This window comes from Dendropsophus ebraccatus, chromosome 10 (genome assembly GCF_027789765.1).
Source record: "Dendropsophus ebraccatus isolate aDenEbr1 chromosome 10, aDenEbr1.pat, whole genome shotgun sequence".
Lineage (NCBI taxonomy): Eukaryota > Metazoa > Chordata > Amphibia > Anura > Hylidae > Dendropsophus > Dendropsophus ebraccatus.
In genome coordinates, this window is record NC_091463.1 from 26384816 (window position 1) to 26409380 (window position 24565).

The 24565-nt window shown below is 47.8% G+C and overlaps 1 protein-coding gene across 3 annotated transcripts; it reads right to left on the minus strand.

Moving 5' to 3' along the window:
- Positions 1 to 338: 338 nt before the first annotated feature.
- Positions 339 to 24138, minus strand: FBXO4 (F-box protein 4). 3 transcript variants are annotated; one of them, XM_069985935.1, is made up of 7 exons: positions 23905 to 24138; positions 12649 to 12884; positions 10724 to 10944; positions 9672 to 9747; positions 8519 to 8697; positions 5608 to 5783; positions 339 to 1119 (listed from the first exon to the last, which is right to left on the minus strand). In XM_069985935.1, the coding sequence occupies exons 2-7, from the start codon at positions 12876 to 12878 to the stop codon at positions 1036 to 1038; spliced, it is 966 nt and encodes a 321-aa protein (XP_069842036.1). In that variant the 5' UTR covers positions 12879 to 12884; positions 23905 to 24138; the 3' UTR covers positions 339 to 1035. The 3 variants fall into 3 exon arrangements, with proteins under 3 accessions (XP_069842036.1, XP_069842035.1, XP_069842034.1); XM_069985934.1 differs by having other exon boundaries at positions 23901 to 24138; XM_069985933.1 differs by lacking the exon at positions 23905 to 24138 and adding an exon at positions 14411 to 14721.
- Positions 24139 to 24565: the final 427 nt, after the last annotated feature.

The window sequence follows — 24565 nt, forward strand, 5'->3', positions numbered from 1 at the left end:
GTGTGGTGCATTATACCCACTGCATCTCGTGTCAACCCTCATCCGGCATCTTGGGACAATGACGTCGTCTTCGGGAGGCCGGCCGAACCGCTCCATCCCTCCCTCATGCCTCCCTCTGCCTCGTTATCCGCAGCTCAGCCGCGATTGTCTGAGCATAACTGTGCTCAGCCAATCGCGGCTGAGCACAGTTATGACGCGGCAGAGGGGGGCCGGCATGAGGGACGGACGGGGATCGACACGAGATGCTGTGAGTATAATGCACCACACTTCCGGGTTTAGCGTGGGTGGGGGGAAACACAGGGAAGGGGGCCATTCCCATACATAACATACATTACAAAGTTGTACAACATTGTAATGTGTGTTATTTTGTGAATAATTGTTTAGCGCCGCACTACCCCTTTAAAGGCTGTTTTTACAGCTCGTGCTTCCTCAGGCACTTGGACTTAATACACCCCATTAGTGTGATTTTACAGACGTCCTGATTTTTCATGCAGATCTGTCACAAATACGTAGTGAAAAACATATAAGTTACATGTTGATTTTGTTGCATATTCACCATGGATCTCGCTATACACAGAAAGTGGTGAAAGCAATCATAAATCCGCAACATAATGGGCGGTTGAAGCTGCAAATCTATAGGTCAATTTCACAACGCAGCTGCCCTAGCAACAAGACCACGAGTGTCTAATGGCAAATATAGCCCTGTAAACATTTCATTCTGACAATATACCGGTATATAAAACAGGCACAAATTAAAAAGCCAAAATTAAAGTATGAACAAATACAGTAACTTTAAAAGTTCATGGCAATATTTAGTCATCCACGAGTCTTTATAAAATCATGGCACCAACAATATGACTTTATGCTATGGTCGCAAGATTGCCCGCAACCTTACTTCCCATATGCAAACTTGGAGGCGGCAATGTGAAGATTGCAATGTAGACTGCGAGCAACCCCTGTTGTTGTAAAACTCTAGCCTTATATTTGTATGTATTTGTATGTAAGAACAATTGCAGCTGGAAAAGTTTACAGCGTTCATAGTTTTTTCCCAACTTCAGCAAGAATCCATGCAATACCATCCAGTAACCCCAGCAGTGTAGATGCCTCTGTGTTTTGCACCTGAAAATATAAAATTATTTCCATTATATAAAATATAAAATTATTTCCATTAGAAGTGTTAGGGTCAGTCCACATATAGAGGTTTCTCTACAATTTTCAAGAAAAAACTTGGCAAAAGCTATGTGGCACATGGCACAACTTGGCAAGATGGCACATACAGCTCCTGGCATGCCATGCACCTCCATGATAAAATGATGGCCCCCTGCAGCAGGTCCAGGCCCGAGGGGCCCCTCCGGTGTCACTCCTTCCCAAGGGTGCGAGCAGGTCAGACAGTGACAACCCACACCAAGCAGAGGAGAAGCCACTCAGTTTCATCCCAGGACATCCAGAGGCAGGAGACTGGAGAAGAATGGTAATGGGTACTGGGCTTCAACTGCTTTCCTATAGTAGTAAGGCACCCGGGACTCTAGGACTGAGCACTGTGATCAGGGCAGGACGTAAGCCCGGGCCCCAGGCTCTGCTTTACTGCCCCCCTGCAGCCCGGCCAGGTGCCTCTGATTACTGCAGGATCAGAGCTGCCGCAGCTCTGGGACTACTCTGACAGCGACAGTGAGTGACAAGGGGCAGGGCGCGCTGAGGGCGACTGTCAGCTCAGTGTGATTCCCTAACTGCACTGGATCACTTGTCCTCCATCTCAGAAGTGGACCAGGTTGTAAGCGCTAACCTGGCCCACTGCAGAGACAGATAAGACATCTCAGAAGAAAGAGGGGACAAAGAAGAAGTGAGACGGAATGGAAGCCCTGCTGCAGGTTTTTTTCACAGCTATAGGCTATGTTCACACTATGTATGTGTGCGGCTGTAAATGTGCGGCTGAAACTACAGCCGTGGGAAAAAATAGACATGCGGCTGAAAACATACGGTCATTTACTTGGAAATCTGGTTCAACTAAAAATAACAAATAAAATCTTAAGAAAGTGATGCAAACACCTCTGGATGCATCTGGGAAAGCAGGGAAACAGTTTACATGAATTGCTATTACCGGGGTTTGCGATCCTCTGCAGTATGCCGATGCCGATGCCTCTCATGGTTAATATATTGAATTAATAAAACACATTTTCATTGTAATAAAGTCCCTTTCGTTGTTCAATAATTAAATTTAAACGATTCCATCATTTTGCAATTAAATATACTGTTAAAATAAATATATATATATAAATAAATGTATATTTATATATATTTATTTTTTGACAGTATATTTAATTGCACAATGAAGGATTCGTTTAAATTAAATTATTGAACAACGAAACTGATTTTATTACAACGAAAATGTGTTTTATTAATTAAATATTAATTAGTACAGGAAGCTCCATAAGCCGTTAATTCATATTCCCGGCAATAGAGCATTCTGTACTAATCATCACTTTACTTTAATTAAAACATCAAATGTTTCTTCTAATTATGTTATCACAATAGCATTATTAGAAGAAACATTTAGAATTATATGTGAGCTCAGCTGATTGGCTGATTGGCTGAGCGCACATATAATTAGCGGGTCCGCAGCACAGTGACTTCATTGTGCTGCGGACCAGCGAAGAGGACACATCGGGGTGAGTATAGAGCTCTCCCCACCCCCTCCCCAGCACTGCACCCCTCCCAGCAAGGAAGGGGGGTCACTCAACCCCTTCCTTGCTGGGACGGGTGCAGTCTGACATCAGTCTGGCCCCCAAGGGGTTAAGGGGGATGCAATACATCCTCCCTTAACCCCTTGGGGGCCAGACTGTAAGCAGCGATCTGTAAAGATGCTGCATACTGTAAGGAGCACAACACCGCTCACAATGATGGGTGTTGTGCTCCTGTTTGTGTGTTTTTTGTGTGTTTCTCCCTTTTTGTTTTTCAGATATCGGTATCCTGTGGATTACGTCGGATTCCGTGGACTACGTCGATGACCAGCGGTTGTTTGTTGTTTTTTTTTTATAAAATGGTCAATGAGGGGTGTGGGGGTGTTTTTATTTGAATAAAAAAATTTTTTAACTTGTGTCTTGTCTTTATTTCTTTACTGTATAGACTTAGTAGTGGAAGCCGTCTAATAGACGGAATCCATTACTAAGTCGGGGCCTAGTGTTAGCCGGTATAAAATGGCTAACACTAACCCCCCATTATTACCCCAGTACCCAATGCCACCAGGGGTACTGGGAAGAGCCGGGTGCCAGTGGTCCCGGAGCGTCAAAATTGGCGCTCCTGGACCGGGCGGCAGCAGGCTGGTAAGATTTAGGCTGGGGAGGGCCTAAACCAATGGCGCTTCCCACCCTGGTGTTGCCAGGCTGCTGTCGCTTGGTTTTTAACCCGGCTGGTTATAAAAATAGGGGGGACCCTATGCGTTTTTTTTAAAAATAAATAAATAATTAAAAAACCCCGCATAGAGTCTCCCCTATTTTTATAACCAGCCGGGTTAAAAACCAAACGACAGCAGCCTGGTAACACCAAGGTGGGAAGAGCCATTGTTTTAGGCCCTCCCCAGCCTAAATATTACCAGCCTGCTGCCGCCTGGTCCAGGAGCGCCAATTATAACGCTCCGGGACCACTGGCACCCGGCTCTTCCCAGTACCCCTGGTGGCATTGGGTACTGGGGTAATAATGGGGGGTTAGTGTTAGCCATTTTATACCGGCTAACACTAGGCCCCGACTTAGTAATGGATTCCGTCTATTAGACGGCTTCCACTACTAAGTCTATAAAGTAAAGAAATAAAGACAAGACACAAGTTAAAAAAATTTTTTATTCAAATAAAAACACCCCCACACCCCTCATTGACCATTTTATAAAAAAAAAACTACAAACAACCGCTGGTCATCGACGTAGTCCACGGAATCCGACGTAATCCACAGGATACCGATATCTGAAAAACAAAAAGGGAGAAACACACAAAAACACACAAACAGGAGCAAAACACCCATCATTGTGAGCGGTGTTGTGCTCCTTACAGTATGCAGCATCTTTACAGATCGCTGCTTACAGTCTGGCCCCCAAGGGGTTAAGGGAGGATGTATTGTATCCCCCTTAACCCCTTGGGGGCCAGACTGATGTCAGACTGCACCCATCCCAGCAAGGAAGGGGTTAAGTGACCCCCCTTCCTTACTGGTATGGGTGCAGTGCTGGGGAGGGGGTGGGGAGAGCTCTATACTCACCCCGATGTTGTCTCTTCGCTGGTCCGCAGCACAATGAAGTCACTGTACTGCGGACCGTCTCTTTATATGTGCGCTCAGCCGATCAGCCAATCAGCTGAGCGCACATATAATTCTAAATGTTTCTTCTAATAATGCTAATGTGATAACATAATTAGAAGAAACATTTGATGTTTTAATTAAAGTAAAGTGATGATTAGTACAGAATGCTCTATTACCGGCAATATGAATTAACGGCTAATGGAGCTTCCTGTACTAATTAATATTTAATTAATAAAACACATTTTCATTGAAATAAAATCAGTTTCGTTGTTGAATAATTTAATTTAAACGAATCCATCATTGTGCAATTAAATATACTGTGAAAAAATAAATATATATATAAATATACATTTATTTATATATATATATATTTATTTTAACAGTATATTTAATTGCACAATGATGGATTCGTTAGAATTAAATTATTGAACAACGAAAGGGACTTTATTACAAAGAAAATGTGTTTTATTAATTTAATATATTAACTATTAGAGGCATCGGCATTTGGCATTATTGCCGGCTATTTTTGAAGTACTCCGTACGGACCGCCTGTCAATCCACGGCCGCATTTCCAGCCGCAAACAATGGTCTTGTTCATTTTTTACGGGTCCGTTTACAATCGGGCCGTAGATTCATACATAGTGTGCACTGTGCAGCCGTATATCATATACTTTCCAGCGTACGCATGAACCGGAAAAATCCGGCCGATGATTTACCGCCCGCAATACAGCCGCACAGATACAGAGTGTGAACCTAGCCATAGGGTGTAAGTCACATGAGAAAGCAGATGAATGGCGCAGAGGCCACTATTACATTGTATTAGAAAGATTTAAAGATTGCTGCCTAGAATTCAATGCTGTAATTCTGATTTAGGGTGGAATACCTCTTTAAGTTTTACGTGAAATGGTCATTTAAAGATACAGTACTTTTATTGGGAAAGGTTTTGACTGGGTCAGGGTCAACAAGTGTTCAGAAGGGCTCAGCTGAAGGGCTTACGGTAGCTGGATTATGCCCCCAATCATTCTAGTGGGGGCTCAGCAACCAGACTCAATCAAAACATATGCCTAACATAAGCATTGAGCAACAGATGTATTAACCAATAGTTAATAGTGAAGAAATTCCCAAATAGTCAGGTATCCATTCAGTTTTATCAAAACTATAGCCCAAAAATACATCTAATTGTAAATTGGCTCTCCTATGGAAGGTGTTGAATAAGACAGAAAGCAGAAGCCTACAGACTGCAAAGTGGAGGAACACCCTACGATCTGGTAACAATCCAACACAGAATTCACAATATATAAAACTATGACAAAACATTACTCTCACCATCCATGGTCGATTCAGCTTGTTCAGACACAGTTCATGAGCCAGGTAAACACAAGGGACCCTCTTATCTCCAGGGTTTGTCACACAAGCTAACACCAACAAGGGTCTCCTCTGTGCCCCAAGTAGTGGATCCATCATCACCTGGATCTGTGCCGCCTCCTCCTCACGATTGTGTTCTGCACAAAAAAAAGTCACCAGAGTGTTGCCTCCATAACCAAAGACATATTGGCATCTACACATGTGTTTCCCTTCTATCCTAAGCAGCAGCACAAACTAACCCATTATGTGCTGCTGCTTCGTAATACAGGAAAGAGAATTTACAGTGAGTAGAAATTCCACTTTCCCTTAGGTCCTAAGCAGCAGCACATAATGGGTTAGTTTTTTTGCTGTTGCTTCGGACTACATGAAAGAGAATTAACGGTGTGTAGACATTCAACTTTATAGGAAACTATACACCATATTCTTAATGGCAATAAGGTGATGGACACATGACTATAACCTATGTTATACAGCCAGTCATTTCCCCTTTCATGGACTTGCAGAAAAAATACACGATTATATATAGTTCCTAGGGGCGTAGTAAGGATTCATGGGGCCCCATAGCAAAAAACTGTATGGGGCCCTATAAATCCTGTACGCCCCCCCCCCCCGCCAAACACAGACATTGACGCACATATAGACACACAGAGGCACCATTAACATATATACAGATACACCACTGACATACACACATATATACGCTGTAATGTGATTACAGCGTATATATGAATAGACTGTACACAGGAAAATCACCTGATCGTAATAAGAAATACTCAGCCAGAAATAAAAGAAAATGCAGCAGATATTAGTGGTGGGTTCTTTTATTAGAGCCCAACATTAATAGAAGCTGCTGCAGAACATCTTTGGGAGCAAACACACACATATACACCAGTGCTACAGACATTGCTGACATACACAAACACACATATATACACCAGTGCTACAGACATTGCTGACATACACACACATATAGCCACAGATACATACACATACTGACATATAAATATATACACAGATACATATATACACACACACTGATATATACATATACCCACAGATACATATATACACTCACTGACACACATACACAGCACTTACAGCTCCCAGGCTTCCCCCTCCTCCTCCTGTAGTCCGGGGGTAGTGACTAAATCCCATACCGCAAAGGGACCTCACTGGGTGCGCGCACACAGCTCCCAGGCAAGCCCCGCCCTGGCCGGATTTCATTGGCTGCCTGACCCCCGACCCTAATCCGAGCTGTTAGTATTAGGGTTAGGGTTGGGGGTCGGATTAGGGTTACTAAAATCATCTAACTATCCCCTCCCCACACAACAACCCTAACCCTAACCCTCGGGGTTAGTGCTAATCAGGAGGGTTAGGGTTAGGGTTGGGGCTGTGGGGAGGGTTAGACATGAGAATCAGTGCAACGTAACCCTAATCCGACCCCCAACCCTAACCCTAATACTAAACGCTCGGATTAGGGTCGGGGGCCCGGCAGGGTCTGATGATAGGAAGCCCGGAGTGGAGCAGCCAATGAAATCCGGCCGGGGCGGGGCTTGCCTGGGAGCTGTGTGCGCGCACCCAGTGAGGTCCCTTTGCGGTATGGGATTTAGACACTACCGTAGTCCGGGCTGATCTTCACATAGGTATTGAGGACCTTTGGGTCATGTGACCCAAAGGTCCTTAATCCCTCTCCTGTGCCGTCTAGTAGGTCCTGCTCCTCTGTTCAGCCCGCTCTCCCGGCACTACAGTGAGGGGGCTGAACAGTGCAGTGGGGGTCCCTCTTGCTCTCTGTACCCCTGGGGGAGCGGGGTACCTACCATGAAGGCAGGGCAGGCTTCCTCGGGCCCCCTTCATGAAGGGGGCCCTTAGCAGTCGCCTTCCCTGCCTCCACTGTAGCTACGCCACTGATAGTTCCCATTTAAAGGGGTTGTCCAGCGAAATAAATTTTCTTTCAAATCAACTGGTGTCAGAAAGTTATATAGATTTGTAATTTACTTCTATTTAAAAAAAACTTAAGTGTTCCAGTACTTATAAGCTACTATATATCCTGCAGGAAGTGTTGTTTTATTTACATTCAGACACAGTGCTCTCTCCATGTCAGGAACTGTACAGAGTAGTAGCAAATCCCCATAGAAAACTCTCCTGCTCAGGACAGTTCCTAACATGGACAGAGGTGGCAGCAGAGAGCACTGTGTCTGAATTTAAATAAAACAACACTTCCTGCAGGACATACATCAGCTGATATGTATGGGATGAGTTGAGATTTTTAAATATAAATAAATTACAAATCTATATAACTTTCTGACACCAGTTGATTTGAAAGAAAAAAGTTTTCGCTGGACAATCCCTTTAAGGTAATAGACAGGTATGACAAATGTGTCTGCGCTAAGCCCATATCTGTGTAGAAGCTACTAGTCCAGGCTCATGGCTGTTGGTCCATATAAGTTATAAGGTATATGGGGACCTTTACTAAAAGGGATCGTTCACTATCCCCCTGACAATAGGCTGATCCCTAGGGTAGAAATCCCTAGTGATTACCTGTCAAGAACCCTGTCAGCAAGTGTACAATTTTCAAACAGCACCACCATAGCACAACTTAAGTACCTACAGATATCAAAGAGTGACTGTCATGTGTACAGAAGTGTCAAGTCCTCCAAAGTGTATGATGCTCTCAGTACCTGCGACTAATAGATGATGGTCTGTAATGGGGTGCTTCCTCCTTAGAATTCCCTGAGTATTCCAAACTTGGTTTGATAACCTAGACAACCCCTTTAAGATTTGTTTTGCTGTGTATATTAAAATACCAAATATCTGTACATTATAACTGAGAACTATCCGGATATTGGAAGCTACAACTTTAATATTAGCTTACGTTTACATGAGGATTCGGCATTGGCCACATAGATAAAGCCATCCACAACTTTGCACACCTCCTTTACTTGAGGGATCAGATTGTAAGCAGGAATCTGCCCATCATGCACCAAACCATCAGAGACGAACATCTTGTTGGCAACCGCACTCTGCTCCACGCGAGCTCTATCCCGCTCTGAACTTGAAAGAACAAGTTAAAAAAAAAAGTTCATTATATTAGAATAATAAAAATTTATTATTGACAAACTAGCGGGCCGGGCGACCACAAGGGGTGCCGACAGCTTGGGTGCGCTGGTGGCACCCCCCCAGACCTCACTTAGCTGCGCACACCTCCGGCCGCCTGCCCGCCCCATCATCTGCCCCTCTGCCCCATCACCTGCCCCCACCGCTCAACCGCAGTCCCCCCCAGCCAAGCTCTCATCACTTGTCAGGCCACCACCACCCTCTCACATGATATGACGCCACTGCGCCTGCTGGAGGAAGAAGATGTGTGCGGGGGGGGGGGGCTGCTCCTCACAGGCTGGAGGAGAAGAGGAGACAGGGACCTGCTGTATTAAGGCGAGTATAATGTTTTTTTTTGTGTTTGTGTGTTTGGCATTGTGTGTTTGGGGAGGGGGCATTATTACTATGGGGCAGAGCACAGGGGGATTATTACTATGGGGCAGAGCACAGGATGGGATTTTTACTATGGGGCAGAGCACAGGGGGATTATTACTATGGGGCAGAGCACAGGGGGATTATTACTATGGGGCAGAGCACAGGATGGGATTTTTACTATGGGACAGAGCACGGGGGGATTATTACTATGGGGCAAAGCACAGGGGGATTATTACTATGGCGCAGAGCACAGGGGGATTATTACTATGGGGCAGAGCACAGGGGGATTATTACTATGGGGCAGAGCACAGGATGGGATTTTTACTATGGGGCAGAGCACAGGAGGGAATTATTACTGTGGGGGCAGCACATGGGGGATTATTACTATGGGGGTAGCACAGGGGGAGATTATTACTATGGGGACAGAGCACAGGGGGGATTATTAGTATGGGCACAGGGGGATATGGACATTCACAGGTAAAAATAGTCAAGTAAATGCTATTACTCCTTGGGTAATGTTGGAAAGTCTCTTTGTAGAAGAAATGTTGTGTATTTACCGTGTTGTAGAATACAGGGTTAAAATGTTAAACTTGTGTTCACCACTCAGCTGAAAGGTGACGCCAGAACCAACGCCTGTGTGAGAAGAACACAAGAGATAAAAAGGATGAGAGAAGCTGCATTTGTAATGTCTTATAGATTTTATAGAAAAAGCTAAATAGTGCAATCACATGGTCACTAAAAACTATGGGGGACATTAATCAAGACTCTTAAATAAAGCTCCACACCCTTTTTTCCAAGCCAGATTTACTAAGAGGCGTACGCCTCCAAAGCTGGCCGGCACGCTGCAACTCCCAGCACTGTTAGTTTGATTAGGTTTACATACTCACAGTCGGATTTTCATTTCGCCGCGTGTATGTAAAGCACTGCCTCCCTTAACCCATGGCGGCCCAGTAAATACTTTACCGGTCAGCGCTCTGGCCTGCTTCTGTGGCTCCTGGCTCCCGGACTTCCAATCAGTGCACTGTTCTGTCACAGCCATTGATTGGCTGAGCGGGACGTCAGGGAGCCAGGAGACCCGGAAACAGGCCGGCGCACAGACAAATAAAATATTCACTGGGCAGCGGTGGGTTAAACGGAACCTGTCACCCCGGGGTGAAGCCGGCCCGACCCCCGATCCCCACCACCCCCCGATGGAGCCCCCTTATACTTACCACTTCCTCGGAGTGCCAGTCCCGAACCACGTCCCAGGAGTCATTCTCTATGGGCGTCAGACTCATCTCGGGGATTTCTCGGCGGTAGGACAGGGTTCGGGACCGGGACTTCCAGTAAGGGGTAAGTATAAGGGGCTCCACCGCGGGGGACGGGCAGGCTTTACCCTGGCAGCCGGGGTGACAGGTCTCCTTTAAGTGTGGTGGCGCCTTACATACTCACAGCGTCAAATCCGCTGTGATTGCGGTACGTGTGAACCTACCTATTCACACTGGCATGTATTCTGGGCCATACATGGCCCAAAATATGTCCAGGGCTAAAACAGCCATTGCTACAAAAACAGCCAACCCCCATCCCCCAAAATGGCAATGGTCAACAGACTAGTGTATTTCAGCCTCACCATTAATCTGCCTTTGCAGTATGCTGACAACTGGGAGCAGATCTGGAGACGTCATCATTCGTGTAACCAAAGAATCATCTAGCTGCTCAAGACCAGGACCAAACATAGCAAAGCGGGGTTCTCCGTGCATGACGAGAGACTGCAGGAAGGACGTCACTGCTCCATAAATGGGATTCCTGGACCGCATGGACTTTCTGGTTTTCGGGCAACTCCTTAAATAACTAGAACCACAAAAAAAAAAAAAAAAAAAAAAAAGAAAACACAATTACAAATATCCCTTATAAATTAGATTGCACCATAATATAGAATCCTTAATTCTGAAACCTAAGTGCTGGATGATATGTTAGGTCCCCAAGAATTGGGCTGATGATGTTCTCACCCCACAACCGTGAGAAGCGGATTCCATGTTGGAACTGTCACATGGATTTTTCCTGAACCACACAGCAAGGTATCAGTAGTTTAATGCAGAAAACGGTCAAGGCGTTTGAAAGCGAGAATTAACTCTTTCTCAGGTCATCATTGGTATGAAGACCAGATAAAGGGACCAATCCAGACCCAAAACGTGTTGTCTGTTTTCTATAGTAAACTCTTTTTTACTCGTTGATATAGGTTTGGACCTATAATTGTCGGGCTAACGATATGCAAAGTGCATACATTATCTATCCATGATGCAGGGCTACTTTTGCACTGTGCTTCTCCGTGGGTCTGAGCTGACAGGCCACTCAGTCAATCACAGGTCGGGACCGCCGCGCCCAGCTGCAGTGGGCGGGACCCGGGGAGAAGCGCAGCGCAAGTGGAGGCCTGCAGCATGGATAGCTAATGTATGCAGTTTAAGCAAGGGCTGCAAGGAAATCGGTAACAATGTCCATGCAGCCCTTGTTAAACGATTATCGGGCCGTGTAATAGGCCCAGTAAATGAGCGCCGATCTAGCAGATTAGCACTCGTTTACAGTTATTATCGGGCCATGTAATAGTACCCTAAGGCCATCCACCACCACCTGTCGCTGCCCACCCCCTCCCTCCCCATGTTAGTCCATTGCCACTCAACTCCCTCCCCACACTCTGTCTGGTGCCGCTTACCTCTCTCCCTCCCCGTGCTTTTCCAGTGCTGCTCACCTCTCTTCCTCCCTCCCTGCTGCTGCTGAACTGCTAACAAGTTCAGCTAGGTGTAGAATAGAAACACCATCCAGTCTTTTCCATAGATTTAGTTCGTGGTGGCGGAACCCTTAGGTCTTTTACATCTCAGAGTTGTAAGGGTGAATGCACACTAGACTGATCCAGTTTTTTTTTTTTTTTTTACAGTACTGTGTTGGTTTACTCCATTTGTTTCCGCAGCAAATCAGCCTAGTGTGGGTCTACCCAAATACAGCCCTCACAGCAGTATATAGGGCCTGTGCTGTACTGCATGCTTTATTTCCAGTCTGACACAGTGCTCTCTGCTGCCACCTCTGTCCAAGACCGGAACTGCCCAGAGCAGGAAAGGTTTTCTATAGGAATTTGCTGATGCTCTGGACACTTCCTGTCTAGGACAGAGGTGGCAGCAGGGAGCACTGTGTCAGACTGAAATAAAAACACCACTTCCTGCAAGATATACAGCAGCTGATAAGTATGGGAAGACTTGAGATTTTTAAATAGAAGTAAATTACATATCTATATAACTTACTGACATCAGTGGATTTGAAAGGAAACATTTTTTTGCTGGATAATGATGCGTTTACACACAGAGATTTATCTGACAGATTTTTGAAGCCAAAACCAGGAACAGACTATAATCAGGGAACAGGTCATAAAGGAAACACTGAGATCTCTCCTCTTTCCAAATCCATTCCTGGCTTTGGTTTCCAAAATCTGTCAGATAAACCTCTCTTTGTAAACGCACCATAACCCATTGAATACTCTCATGCTGTACTCGCCCCTTTACTCACACAGACATATAATTACACTCCTTCCCATCCGACAAATCACTCAGGCAGGAGTTCAGGACCTCCGAGTCCGGCAAGCTGTGACAATCGATGGAAGACCAGCTCGGGAGATCTCGCAGCAGAAAGTACTTCCACAGTAGACGGTCTTGCACCATTGAATGCCAGTATCGGTTTGTCATGCCAAGCTGGCACAGGTCTTGCGGTGAGAGAAATGTCAGGATGTACAACTGCATGTCCACCTAAGAGAAAGGGGAAGCAGAGGCAAATAAAAAAACATTTATTATTAAGAATAACAGAATGGATCAAAGTTCATAGACGTTTGGAATGACTTCCCTGTAAATACGAGAGAGCGGCTGTGCAAACCGTACAGATCAGGACATGTCTACAGAGTGCAGACTGCATCTATTCACTGACAGTATCATAGTTATATTATACAGACAGGAAGCAGAGGACACAGATTTCCATCAAGAATGAAAAGTGCAACTTTCCTAGGATCTTTACAAAAATGTACAGTTCCAGACTAAGGGCCGTATTACACGGGATGATTATTGTTCGAAAAAATTGTTCGGATTTGGTCTATATTGTTTTGTGTACTAGCAGGCAATGATTAAACGACCAACAAGAAATCGCTGATCGTTTGATAGACTCTGGACCTATTTTTATCATTGATCGGTCAGAAATAACGCATCGTTCGCTCATTCCCAGGTCTATGAGCCAGGAAAGGACGAGCGCAAGAACGACTGTAAGTAATGATCATCATCCTGTGTAATAGGGTGAACCATTGGAGGTTGTTTGCCATAGCGGTAGTTTTAGATTGTTTATTGTCGAAAAATCACTTTGTGTAATAGTACTCTAAGGACCCTATTACACGGGACGATTATCGTGCGAAAAATCGTTATATGGTTTGAATTTAAACGATAATCGTTCTGTGTAATTGCAGGCAACGATCGAAAAATCGTTCGTATGTCGTTGATCGTTGATTTAGATCTGAACCTAAAATTATTGTTAATTGTTTGCTGTAATTCTACGTTCGTTCGCTCAAGTTCCGCGTTTTTTCACTATTCGTTGAGTGTAATTGCACATTTCCCATTGTTTTTCTCAGATCAGAAGGAGTAAACGATTGCAATAACGATCGTAATAACGATCGTATCTAACAACTATCGTTCTGTGTAATATGGTGAACGATTTCAGGTTAACGATAAACAATCTCGTTTGCGATAGTTAAAAATCGATCCTTGTAATAGGACCCTAAGGGTCCATTTACACAGAAAGATTATCTGACGGATTATCTGCCAAAGATTTGAAGCCAAAGCCAGGAATGGATTTCAAAAAGAGGAGAAATCTCAGGATTTCCTTTATGACCGGATCCCTGTTAATAGTCTGTTTCTGGCTTTGGCTTCAAATCTTTGGCAGATTATCTTTTTGTGTAAATGGACCCTTAGGCAACGTCCTCCAATCTGTGCCTCTCCAGCTATTGCAATACTACAACTCCCAGCATGCCCTGACAGCCGAAGGCTGTCAGGGCATGCTGGGAGTTGTAGTTTTGCAACAGCTGGGGAGAACACTGATCTAAAGGTTGCATTCCATGAGCAGAGAGGACAATACTAAAGTCAATGTGAACTGGTTCTGGTACTGTCCCACCAATGCAGCCCCCTCTCCCTATGATGAGCTTATTTGGGGGGTCTGGATGTAATTGTATAGAGAAGCAGCATACTATAATGTGTATTACTACATGTTGCATATATTCAGGTGCTGAGTCACTTACCGGTAACATATCCAGGAGACTGTCACTATCCCCCTGCTCCGGAGCATCACTCCCATCGTCCAGCGCCCCCCGACCTCTTACACTGTGCAGATATCGATCTCTCAGCTGTCTGAACCCATTTATTATAGCAGCTTCAAATCGGCTCCACTCCACGGCTGGCACAGCGCCCCCTTCAGCCATCCTGCCGCCTCTCTCCCTGGTAACGGGGGACTGCTATACCCTGCCGCAGTCACAGCACTATCACATGCCACATAGGACTTCCTGGTGTGCAGCGACTTCCAGCATCATCACCTACAAGAAACTCTTACTTCCTCGTCATGTGATCTGGTCTTAGCAACGAAAGAAGTGTACATAGGAACGAAGTGCGAGCTGCTGGTCATGTGACACCGCAGCAGAGTCTGTGGGAGGGAGTAAGGGTTAAATGTATAGTTGTAATGTCAGACGGGAAAACTGATCGCCCCCTTTAAGTACATCACTCTGTGTACTACACATGGTATACAGCGCAGAGCTGGGTGTATATATAAAGGAGTAATCCACACATCTGCACAGAGCGGATAATCCTCGCTAGATCAGTGCAAGTCCGACTACTGCTAAAACACTACAATTACCATCATACCAGGTGCATGCTGGGAGTTGTAGTTCTGCAAGAGGTGGAGATCCAAAGGCTGGGGAACACTGTTATATAGTGAGTGATAACATTTAGAAAACTCCCAGGATGCCCACACTACTTTTAGAGCAGAGGTAGGGAACCATGGCTCTCCAGATGGTAACTACAACTCCCATCATGCCTGGACAGCCAAAGCTAAAGCTTTGGCTGTCCAGGCATGATGGGAGTTGTAGTTTTGGAAAAGCTGGAGAGCTATGGTTACCTACCCCTGCTCTAGAGCAGTGTTTCTCAATATGTTGCTTTTCAGCTGTTGAAAAACTACAACTCCCAGCATGCCCCTGCCGTGAAGAGATGTAATTTTGCAACAGTACCAGAAGTCACTGACTCCTCGCTTTCCTATGGTCCCTTACACTACAGGGTGACCGGCTGCCCAGAGCATCATGGGAAATGCAGCCATAGCCTCTTACCACCCACAACAGACTAATGACAGCGATATCGCCCTCGGCCCCTGTATGATACGACACTTACGGATATCCATGGCGCAGGTCTCAGTGTCGCACGTTCCGCCCGGGCCGGCGCAGAAGCAATCTCGACGCGAACAACCAATCACAAGCCAGCTACCAATCAGGAATCGATGTGCGTGGGCGGGCTCTCTGAAAGCTGTGCCAATCAGCGCTGCAGTTGCTTTAATTGACTCGTAAATCAACCAATGAACTTCCTGTAGTCAATTGACATATGGCAAAGGGAGCTGCGGCTTTTACTTGCATCTGACAGCGATGCGCCCTTTGTTGTCGTCGCTGTAGTACAGTGATACCCACTCTGTTGCAACAGTCCCAGTCTGTTGCAAACCTAAGGCTATGTTCACACCTTGCTGTACCGAAGGATGCAGAGGTTTTATAATCCGGACAGTTTCTTATAGTATCTGTACAGAGAGGTGTTACTGCCCAGTGTTTGTATAGAAGAATAGAGAAGTGGTACTGGGCAGTGTCTGTATAAATGGTAAGAGAAGTGGTACTGGGCAGTGTCTGTATACAGGGTAAGAGAAGTGGTACTGTGCAGTGTCTGTATACAGGGTAAGAGAAGTGGTACTGTGCACAGGGCCGTATTTGCCACTAGGCACCCGTGGTCCGGTGCCTAGGGCGGCGCCCTGCGGGGGGCGGCACCCGCAGGACACATTTCTTTTTTTATTTAATTTTTTTTTTTTTTTTTACCCCCTAGTCGCCCCGCCGCTGACATCCGCGCCCGGGTGGTGCGGCGGGGGGGGGGCTTGTGGTCGGCCGGGGGATCAGTCGGGCGGCAGGAACAGAGGCAGGCTGGGAAGGAAGGTCCCCCTATGCAGGGCCGGCGTGAGCTTCCGGCACAGACTGTCACACAGGCCGGAAGCTCACAAGTGCAGCCCCGCGATGCCCGAACTTCCCTGCTCAGCAGCGGCGTGATGACGTCACACGCACGCTGCTGAGCAGGGAAGTTTGGGCATCGCGGGGCTGCAATGTGAGCTTCCGGCCTGTGTGACAGTCTGTGCCGGAAGCTCACGCCGGCCCTGCATAGGGGGACCTTCCTTCCCAGCCTGCCTTTGTCCCTGCCGGCCGGCTAATCCACCGCCCCCCCCCCCCCCCCGCTGGTCCCTCTGCCCCCCTCCAGCTGGTCCCTCTGCCATCCCCCCCCCCCAGCTGGTCCCTCTGTCCCCCTCCCCCGCTGGTCCCTCTGCCATCCCCCCCCCCGCTGGTCCCTCTGGCATCCCCCCCAGCTGGTCCCTCTGCCATCCCCCCCCCCCAGCTGGTCCCTCTGCCATCCCCCCCCCCCCCAGCTGGTCCCTCTGCCATCCCCCCCCCCCCCGCTGGTCCCTCTGCCATCCCCCCCCCCCCCCAGCTGGTCCCTCTGCCATCCCCCCCCCCCCAGCTGGTCCCTCTGCCCCCCTCCAGCTGGTCCCTCTGCCATCCCCCCCCCCCCCCCGCTGGTCCCTCTGCATCCCCCCCAGCTGGTCCCTCTGCCATCCCCCCCCCCGCTGGTCCCTCTGCCATCCCCCCCCCCAGCTGGTCCCTCTGCCATCCCCCCCCCCCCAGCTGGTCCCTCTGCCATCCCCCCCCCCCAGCTGGTCCCTCTGCCATCCCCCCCCCCCCCAGCTGGTCCCTCTGCCATCCCCCCCCCCCCAGCTGGTCCCTCTGCCATCCCCCCCCCCCCCAGCTGGTCCCTCTGCCATCCCCCCCCCCCCCTGCTGGTCCCTCTGCCATCCCCCCCCCCCCAGCTGGTCCCTCTGCCATCCCCCCCCCCCCCCCCCGCTGGTCCCTCTGCCCCCCTCCAGCTGGTCCCTCTGCCATCCCCCCCCCCCCCCCCCGCTGGTCCCTCTGCATCCCCCCCCGCTGGTCCCTCTGCCATCCCCCCCCCCGCTGGTCCCTCTGCCATCCCCCCCCCCCAGCTGGTCCCTCTGCCATCCCCCCCCCAGCTGGTCCCTCTGCCATCCCCCCCCCCCTGCTGGTCCCTCTGCCATCCCCCCCCCCCCCAGCTGGTCCCTCTGCCATCCCCCCCCCCCAGCTGGTCCCTCTGCCATCCCCCCCCCCCCAGCTGGTCCCTCTGCCATCCCCCCCCCCCCCCCTGCTGGTCCCTCTGCCATCCCCCCCCCCCCCCAGCTGGTCCCTCTGCCATCCCCCCCCCCCCCCCGCTGGTCCCTCTGCATCCCCCCCAGCTGGTCCCTCTGCCATCCCCCCCCCCCCCAGCTGGTCCCTCTGCCATCCCCCCCCCCCCCGCTGGTCCCTCTGCCCCCCTCCAGCTGGTCCCTCTGCCCCCCCCCGGCTGCTCCCCTGCCACCCCAGCTGCCCTCCCATCTTCTCCCCCTGCTCCCCCTCCCCCTGTCGCCCCAGCTGCTCCCCCTGTTACCCAGCTTCTCCCCCTTTCCCTGCCACCCCTAGTTGCTCCCCCTCCCTGTCACCCCAGCTGCTCCCCCTGTTACCCAGCTTCTCCACCTTTCCCTGCCACCCCTAGCTGCTCCCTGTCGCCTCAGCTTCTCCCCCTGTTCCCCAGCTTCTCCCCTCCCTGTTAACCCGACTGCCCCCCTGTCGCCCCAGCTGCTCCCCCTGTTCCCCAGCTTCTCCCCATTCCCCAGCTTCTCCCCCTGTCGCCCCAGGTTCTCCCCCTGTCGCCCCAGCTTCTCCCCCTGCCACCCCAGCTGCCCTCCCATCTTCTCCCCCTGCCACCCCTAGCTGCTCCCCCTCCCCCTGTCGCCCCAGCTGCTCCCCCTGTCACCCCAGCCTATCCCCCTCCCCCTGCCACCCCATCTGCCACCCCATCTTCTCCCCCTGTCGCCCCAGCTTCTCCCCATTGCCCCAGCTGCCTTCATCGCCCCAGCTGCTCCCCCTGTTCCCCAGCTTCTCCTGCTCCCCCTGTCACTCCAGCTACTCCACAGCTTCTCCCCCTCCCCCTATCACCCCAGCTGTTCCTCCTGCCATCCCCAGCTGCCTCCTTTCCCCAGTTACCCCCAGCTGCCTCCCTTCCCCAGTCACCCTGCTCTGCCCGCCTGCAGACGAGTTGTGGTCGGAGAAGTCTTCATGATGCTGCACCAGATGGAGAAGAAAGAAAAAAGTGAGCAATGGCAATCGGAGAAGACGTCACCTGTGAGTCATTAGTAACTGCACTGTAATCACTTCTATAGTGTGCAGAGCCTGTGTACCATTGGGGTCTAAATGGGTCAGTGTATGGTTTGCGGTAGTGTACTGACACAGCCCCGCGGTCACTACAGTACACTAGCACAAACTTTTAAACTAGAATGCAACTACAACAGCTGCAGGTACTAAAACTCCCAGCATATCCTGAGGGCTGCAGACTTTCAGTACATGGCTGGGAGTTGTAGTGCCTGCAGCTGTTGTAGTTGGGTCCTATACACTAGGTGCTTTGTGGGAGATCAGAATACATAGATTTGTGGGGGCTCAGTGCAGGGAAGTGACCCCAGAACATCACTAATGGGGGATAGAACAAAAACATCTCCCCCTATCCCCTATTAGTGATGTTCTGGGGTCACGTCCCTGCACTGAGCCCCCACAGATCTATGTATTCTGATCTCCCACAAAGCATCCAGTGTATGATGCACCTAGGACCCAACTACAACAGCTGCAGGCACTACAACTCCCAGCATGTACTGAGTCTGCAGCCCTCGGGATATGCTGGGAGTTGTAGTGCCTGCAGCTGTTCTAGTTGGGTCCTAGGTGCATTATACGACATATAGGAATACATAGATCTGTGGGGGCTCAGTGCAGGGAAGTGACCCCAGAACATCACTAATAGGGGATAGGAGTAGATGTTGTTGTTCTATCCCCTATTAGTGATGTTCTGGGGTCACTTCCCTGCACTGAGCCCCCACAGATCTATGTATTCTGATCTTCCACCAAGCCTCCTAGGACCTAACAGCTGCATGCACTACAACTCCCAGCATGTACTGACAGTCTGCAGCCCTCAGGATATGCTAGGAGTTGTAGTACAGTGTAGACAGATGTATTGCTGGACCTTCAGGGCTGATGGTTGTCACCCACAGATTGCAGCCACCAGGAGACTCTGCACACAGTGATTTATTAAAGGGTTGTCCTCTCAGAGACTACAAATCCCAGCATACCCTGAGAGCTGTATAAATGGAGGGGGTTCTGAGATTTGTCACAGATACAGATAAATCCAGGAAAGGAGCGGGTCAGCATGTCACGTTTCACTGGTTCTATATTGGTGGGCCCCAGGTGCCCCAGTCCGACACTGGACAGAAGCTGTCCCCAAATTAAGTCCCCGCCCTCCTTCCTTCCTCCATCACGTCTGATGATGAGAAGAGCGGGCATCAAGCAAAAGGGCACCCCAGTACTACTGACAGTCGGGGGGTGCCGCTCAGTAGTACTGGGTGCTGGAGTGCCGGCCTGCCAGCTGTGCCAGGGTATACACCATGCATGTAACCTGCCAGTGCCGAGGGGAAGGGGGCACTAGTTCGCCGGGGGGGGGGGGGGGGGGGGGCGCCTCGGCATGCAAAGTGCCTAGGGCAGCATGAACTCTAAATACAGGCCTGACTGTGCAGTGTCTGTATATAGGGTAAGAGAAGTGGTACTGTGCAGTGTCTGTGTACAGGGTAAGAGAAGTGGTACTGGGCAGTGTATGTATACAGGGTAAGAGAAGTGGTACTGTGCAGTGTCTGTATACAGGGTAAGAGAAGTGGTACTGTGCAGTGTCTGTATACAGGGTAAGAGAAGTGGTACTGTGCAGTGTCTGTGTACATGGTAAAAGAAGTGGTACTGGGCAGTGTGTGTATACAGGGTAAGAGAAGTGGTACTGTGCAGTGTCTGTATACAGGGTAAGAGAAGTGGTACTGTGCAGTGTGTGTATACAAGGTAAGAGAAGTGGTACTGTGCAGTGTCCGTATACAGGGTAAGAGAAGTGGTACTGGGCAGTGTGTGTATACAGGGTAAGAGAAGTGGTACTGTGCAGTGTCTGTGTACAGGGTAAGAGAAGTGGTACTGTGCAGTGTTTGTGTACAGGGAAAGAGAAGTGGTACTGTGCAGTGTTGGTATACAAGGTAAGAGAAGTGGTACTGGGTAGTGTATATACGGGGTAAGAGAAGTGGTACCGGTCAGTGTCGTATACAGGGTAAGAGAAGTGATACTGTGCAGTGTCTGTATGGGTAAAAATGGCGGCAGGTGTGATGGGTAAAAATAGCGGCAGGTGTGATGGGTAAAAATGGCGGCAGGTGTGATGGGTGGTGCAATTCATTTCCTGGTAAGGTGTCATCGATGTCCAGCTGCACTGGGTGAGCCCCTGTACAATGCTGCGTTTACACGGAGCGATAATTCGCCCGATCGTACGATTAACGATATCGAAAGAACACTGTTTTTTTTTTATAACGATCAGCGTTTAGACGGAACGATATATCGTACAGAAAATTCGTTTTGCGATCGCTGAAGCCTATCTCACACATAGGTAAAATCGGTGAACAACTGTTTACACGGAACGATCTGCAAATTTTTTGTGAACGACGATTTTAGAACATGTAAGATCAAAATGAACGATTTCTCGCTCGTCGTTTGATCGTTTGCTGCGTTTACGCGTAAGATTATCGTTCGAATTCGATTGTTATCGTGCAAATTTGCACGATAATCGTTCCGTGTAAACGCAGCATAAGTCTATGGTGCCAGAGTGAAGAAGTAAAGCCCACAACGATGCGCTTCTCCCAGCTCTATATGATGAGTCAAACTGCTATATATAAGTGACAGTGCCCAGATATTTCTCTGTTAGGCTAGGTTCACACTGCGTTTTCAGCATCCGTTTAACGCATCCGTTTTTTGAAAAAACGCATAAAAAACGGATTGCAAAAAACGGATTCATTTGTGTGCATCCGTTTTTCCATTGACTTCCATTATAAAAAAAAACGGATCCGTTTTTTTTGACGGACCAAAACGGACAAAAAAACGTTGCTGACCCTATTTTTCTGGACGTTAAAAAAAACGGATCCGTTAAACGGATGCTGAAAACGCAGTGTGAACCTAGCCTTAGCAGCATGGCATTAGGGGGACTCATTATGGGAGCCAGAAATTCCCATATCGGACATTAGAATGAATATTATGTTTTCAAGGATGACTGGCATCAAGATACCGAAAAACTGCTAAAAATGTTTGTGTTTTTTGCACCTCAATCACAAGGAAAGAGATAGAGACCCATATGCAGCTGTGTGTGACAGGTGACAATTTCATAGTAATTCAAACCTTGTGGTATACAATCACTGACACCCATAAGCGCGGACACATTGAGAGATTCCGTCTTCACATCCTGCTCGGATGCTCCTGAGATCCGTGTGTCCAGACGGCAGAGACCTCCATGACAGAAGGGAGGCCGGTAGCTGGCCCTCAGTGTGACAATCTCCCCTCTGTGATGCGGCCTCATTGATTCTAATGGATCCGTTAAGGTAAAAAAAACAAAACCGATGCACCTGATGATACATTCGCTTTAATAAAGTTACATGACAAAGTAGTAATATAACTTTATTAAAACAATGGGGGAGATTTATCAAACATGGTGTAAAGTGAAACTGGATTCCACCTTTTATTCCTCACAGACTCTTTGGAAAATGAAAGGTGGAATCTGATTGGTTGCTAGGGGCAACTGAGCCAGTTTCACTTTACAAATTATATATATATTTGTAATTTATGTCTATTTAACCCTTAGGGGACCCTGGAAGTACCCATACGTCCAGGGACGCTTCGCCGCGTTCAGAGCAGGGCCGCGCTCTGAACCGCCGCAATCTCGGGTGCCGCATGTAGCCCGGGATCGCGGCTATTAGCAGGCATGGTGTAATCGCCGTGCCCGCTAATCAGGTAATCAGAGGCAGCTGTCAAAGATTACAGCTGCCTCAGATTACCGGCTGCAGATGATCGGTGGTGGTATAGTGGGTCTCTGTATCTGCTGCCGACCGGGGACCGCTCCAAGATGGCGCCGTCCCCGGCTCGGCACTCGTTTGTTTTCGGCTGCAGCAGCCAAAAGCAAACGAGTGCCGATCTCATTGATCTTTGCTGTATAAGTATACAGCAAAGATCTCAATGAGAGATCTGAGTGCATATACTAGAAGTCCCCCAGGGGGGCTTCTAGTATATGTGTAAGGGTACAAACCCACACACCGTATACGCAGCGTATTTACTGCTGAGATACGCAGCAAATACGCAGCAGATTAGATCTAAATAACTGAACACAGCATCAAATCTGCACCATCAAATCTGCTGCGTATCTGCTGCGCATTTGCTGCGTATCTGCTGCGTATACGGTGTGTGTGTTTGTACCCTCAAAGTAAAAAAAAAAGTGATGTTATAAGTAAAAAGCCTCCTCCCCTAATAAAAGTCAGAATCACCCCTCTTTTCCCATGTTATAAATAAAAATAAACAAATAAATAAATAAACATGTTTGTTATCGCTGCTTGCGTAATCGCCCAAAACTATTAATCACATTCCTGATCTCGCACGGTAAACGGCGTAAGCGCAAAAAAATCCCAAAGTGCAAAATTGCGCATTTTTGGTCGCATCAAATCCAGGAAAATTGTAATAAAAAGCGTTTAAAAAGTCACATATGCGCAATCAAGGTACCAATAGAAAGAACACATCATGGCGCAAAAAATGACACCTCACACAGCCCCATAGACCAAAGGATAAAAGCGCTATAAGCCTGGGAATGGAGCGATTTTAAGGAACATATATTTGTTAACAATGGTTTGAATTTTTTACCGGCCATTAGATACAATATAAATTATACATGTTATATATTGTTTTAATCGTAACGACTTGAGGAACATATATAACAAGTCAGTTTTACCCCAGGGCAAACGGCGTAAAAACGAAACCCCCCAAAATAAAAGAAATGCGTTTTTTTTTTTTTCAATTTCACCACACTTTGCATTTTCTTCTGGTTTCGCAGTGTACTTTATGCAAAAACTCAGCCTGTCATTGCAAAGTACAATTAGTAGCGCAAAAAATAAGGGCTCATGTGGGTTTCTAGGTGGAAAAATGCAAGTGCTAGAGTGCAAGAGGAAAAAACGAAAACGCAAAAACTAAAATTGGCTCCGTCCTTAAGAGGTTAAATCAGCATTGTATATTATCCTTGTATATCTGACATCTAAATGTGTCACTATAGTTTAATAACAATTTATGGCATCATTATTTGTGTAGACAATTCAATGGTCTGATACATTAGGGGAGAAAGTGACCGGGCTTCTCATTGTTATCTTATACTGTAATGTATCACTACAATATTATCCTGTAGGTATTATCACAGTGTTGTAGTCTGGATAACTTGGACTGACTGATCATAGAATGATGACATCACAATAGCGATGATGTCATGATGATGTCACAATACAGCACAGAGGAATATAAGGCTTCTTACCCACCAGATCCTTTAGAGCTGCGACGAGGAGAGGATGCTGTGTAAGTCCTCCAATAATATTGCTGTATCTATGAATAACTGGACAAATGGGAGGAGACACAATGAGAGCGTCTGCTCAGACATGGAGTAATAGCCGTCCTGTTTCCTATATGGGACAGTGGGCTGGAGACCCCCAGAGATATAGAGAGCAGTATACAATGATAGATGCGGCCGCCATGCAGATGTCTCTCTGATCCCCATTCTGTCAGCTGGAGGCCTTGTGGTTGTCATAGCGACCAGTTACTGGGGTTCCCATAGTATCTATATCTTATATTCTGAGAAATGGGAACATGTAATAGTGTCAGTAACTACTTCTATTAGTGAGATTATTCTGGAGGAGTCTCCTACTATCAATGTCCCCAACAAGTTTCTAATGTAACTTTATTTTTTTCTTTTACAGCAAATTATTTGATGGAGTTGCTGTGGGGGCCATGGGTGGCATTACTGGGATTCATAGTGATCGTTGGGATACTGCGGTGGATTTGGTAAGTTATTGCTATAATATACTCATACATTTCTTCTATCCTTATTTCTATATCACAATGATGTAAGAATGTGTTCCATTATGAATCAGCTTTCACCTGTCTTATGTATGTGTGTATCATTTCCTCATTTCTGGGGTGGTC

Bases quoted from the DNA above. Each gene is read 5' to 3' on its own strand.
- FBXO4 (XM_069985933.1), bottom strand. From the start codon at position 14,590: ATGGCTGAAGGGGGCGCTGTGCCAGCCGTGGAGTGGAGCCGATTTGAA. The intron at 12,885-14,410 runs GTAAGTGACTCA...CCTTTCTCTTAG, and splicing joins GTCTCCTGGATATGTTACCG to GTGGACATGCAGTTGTACAT. The intron at 10,945-12,648 runs GTGAGTAAAGGG...TTGTGGTTCTAG, and splicing joins GAGTGTAATTATATGTCTGT to TTATTTAAGGAGTTGCCCGA.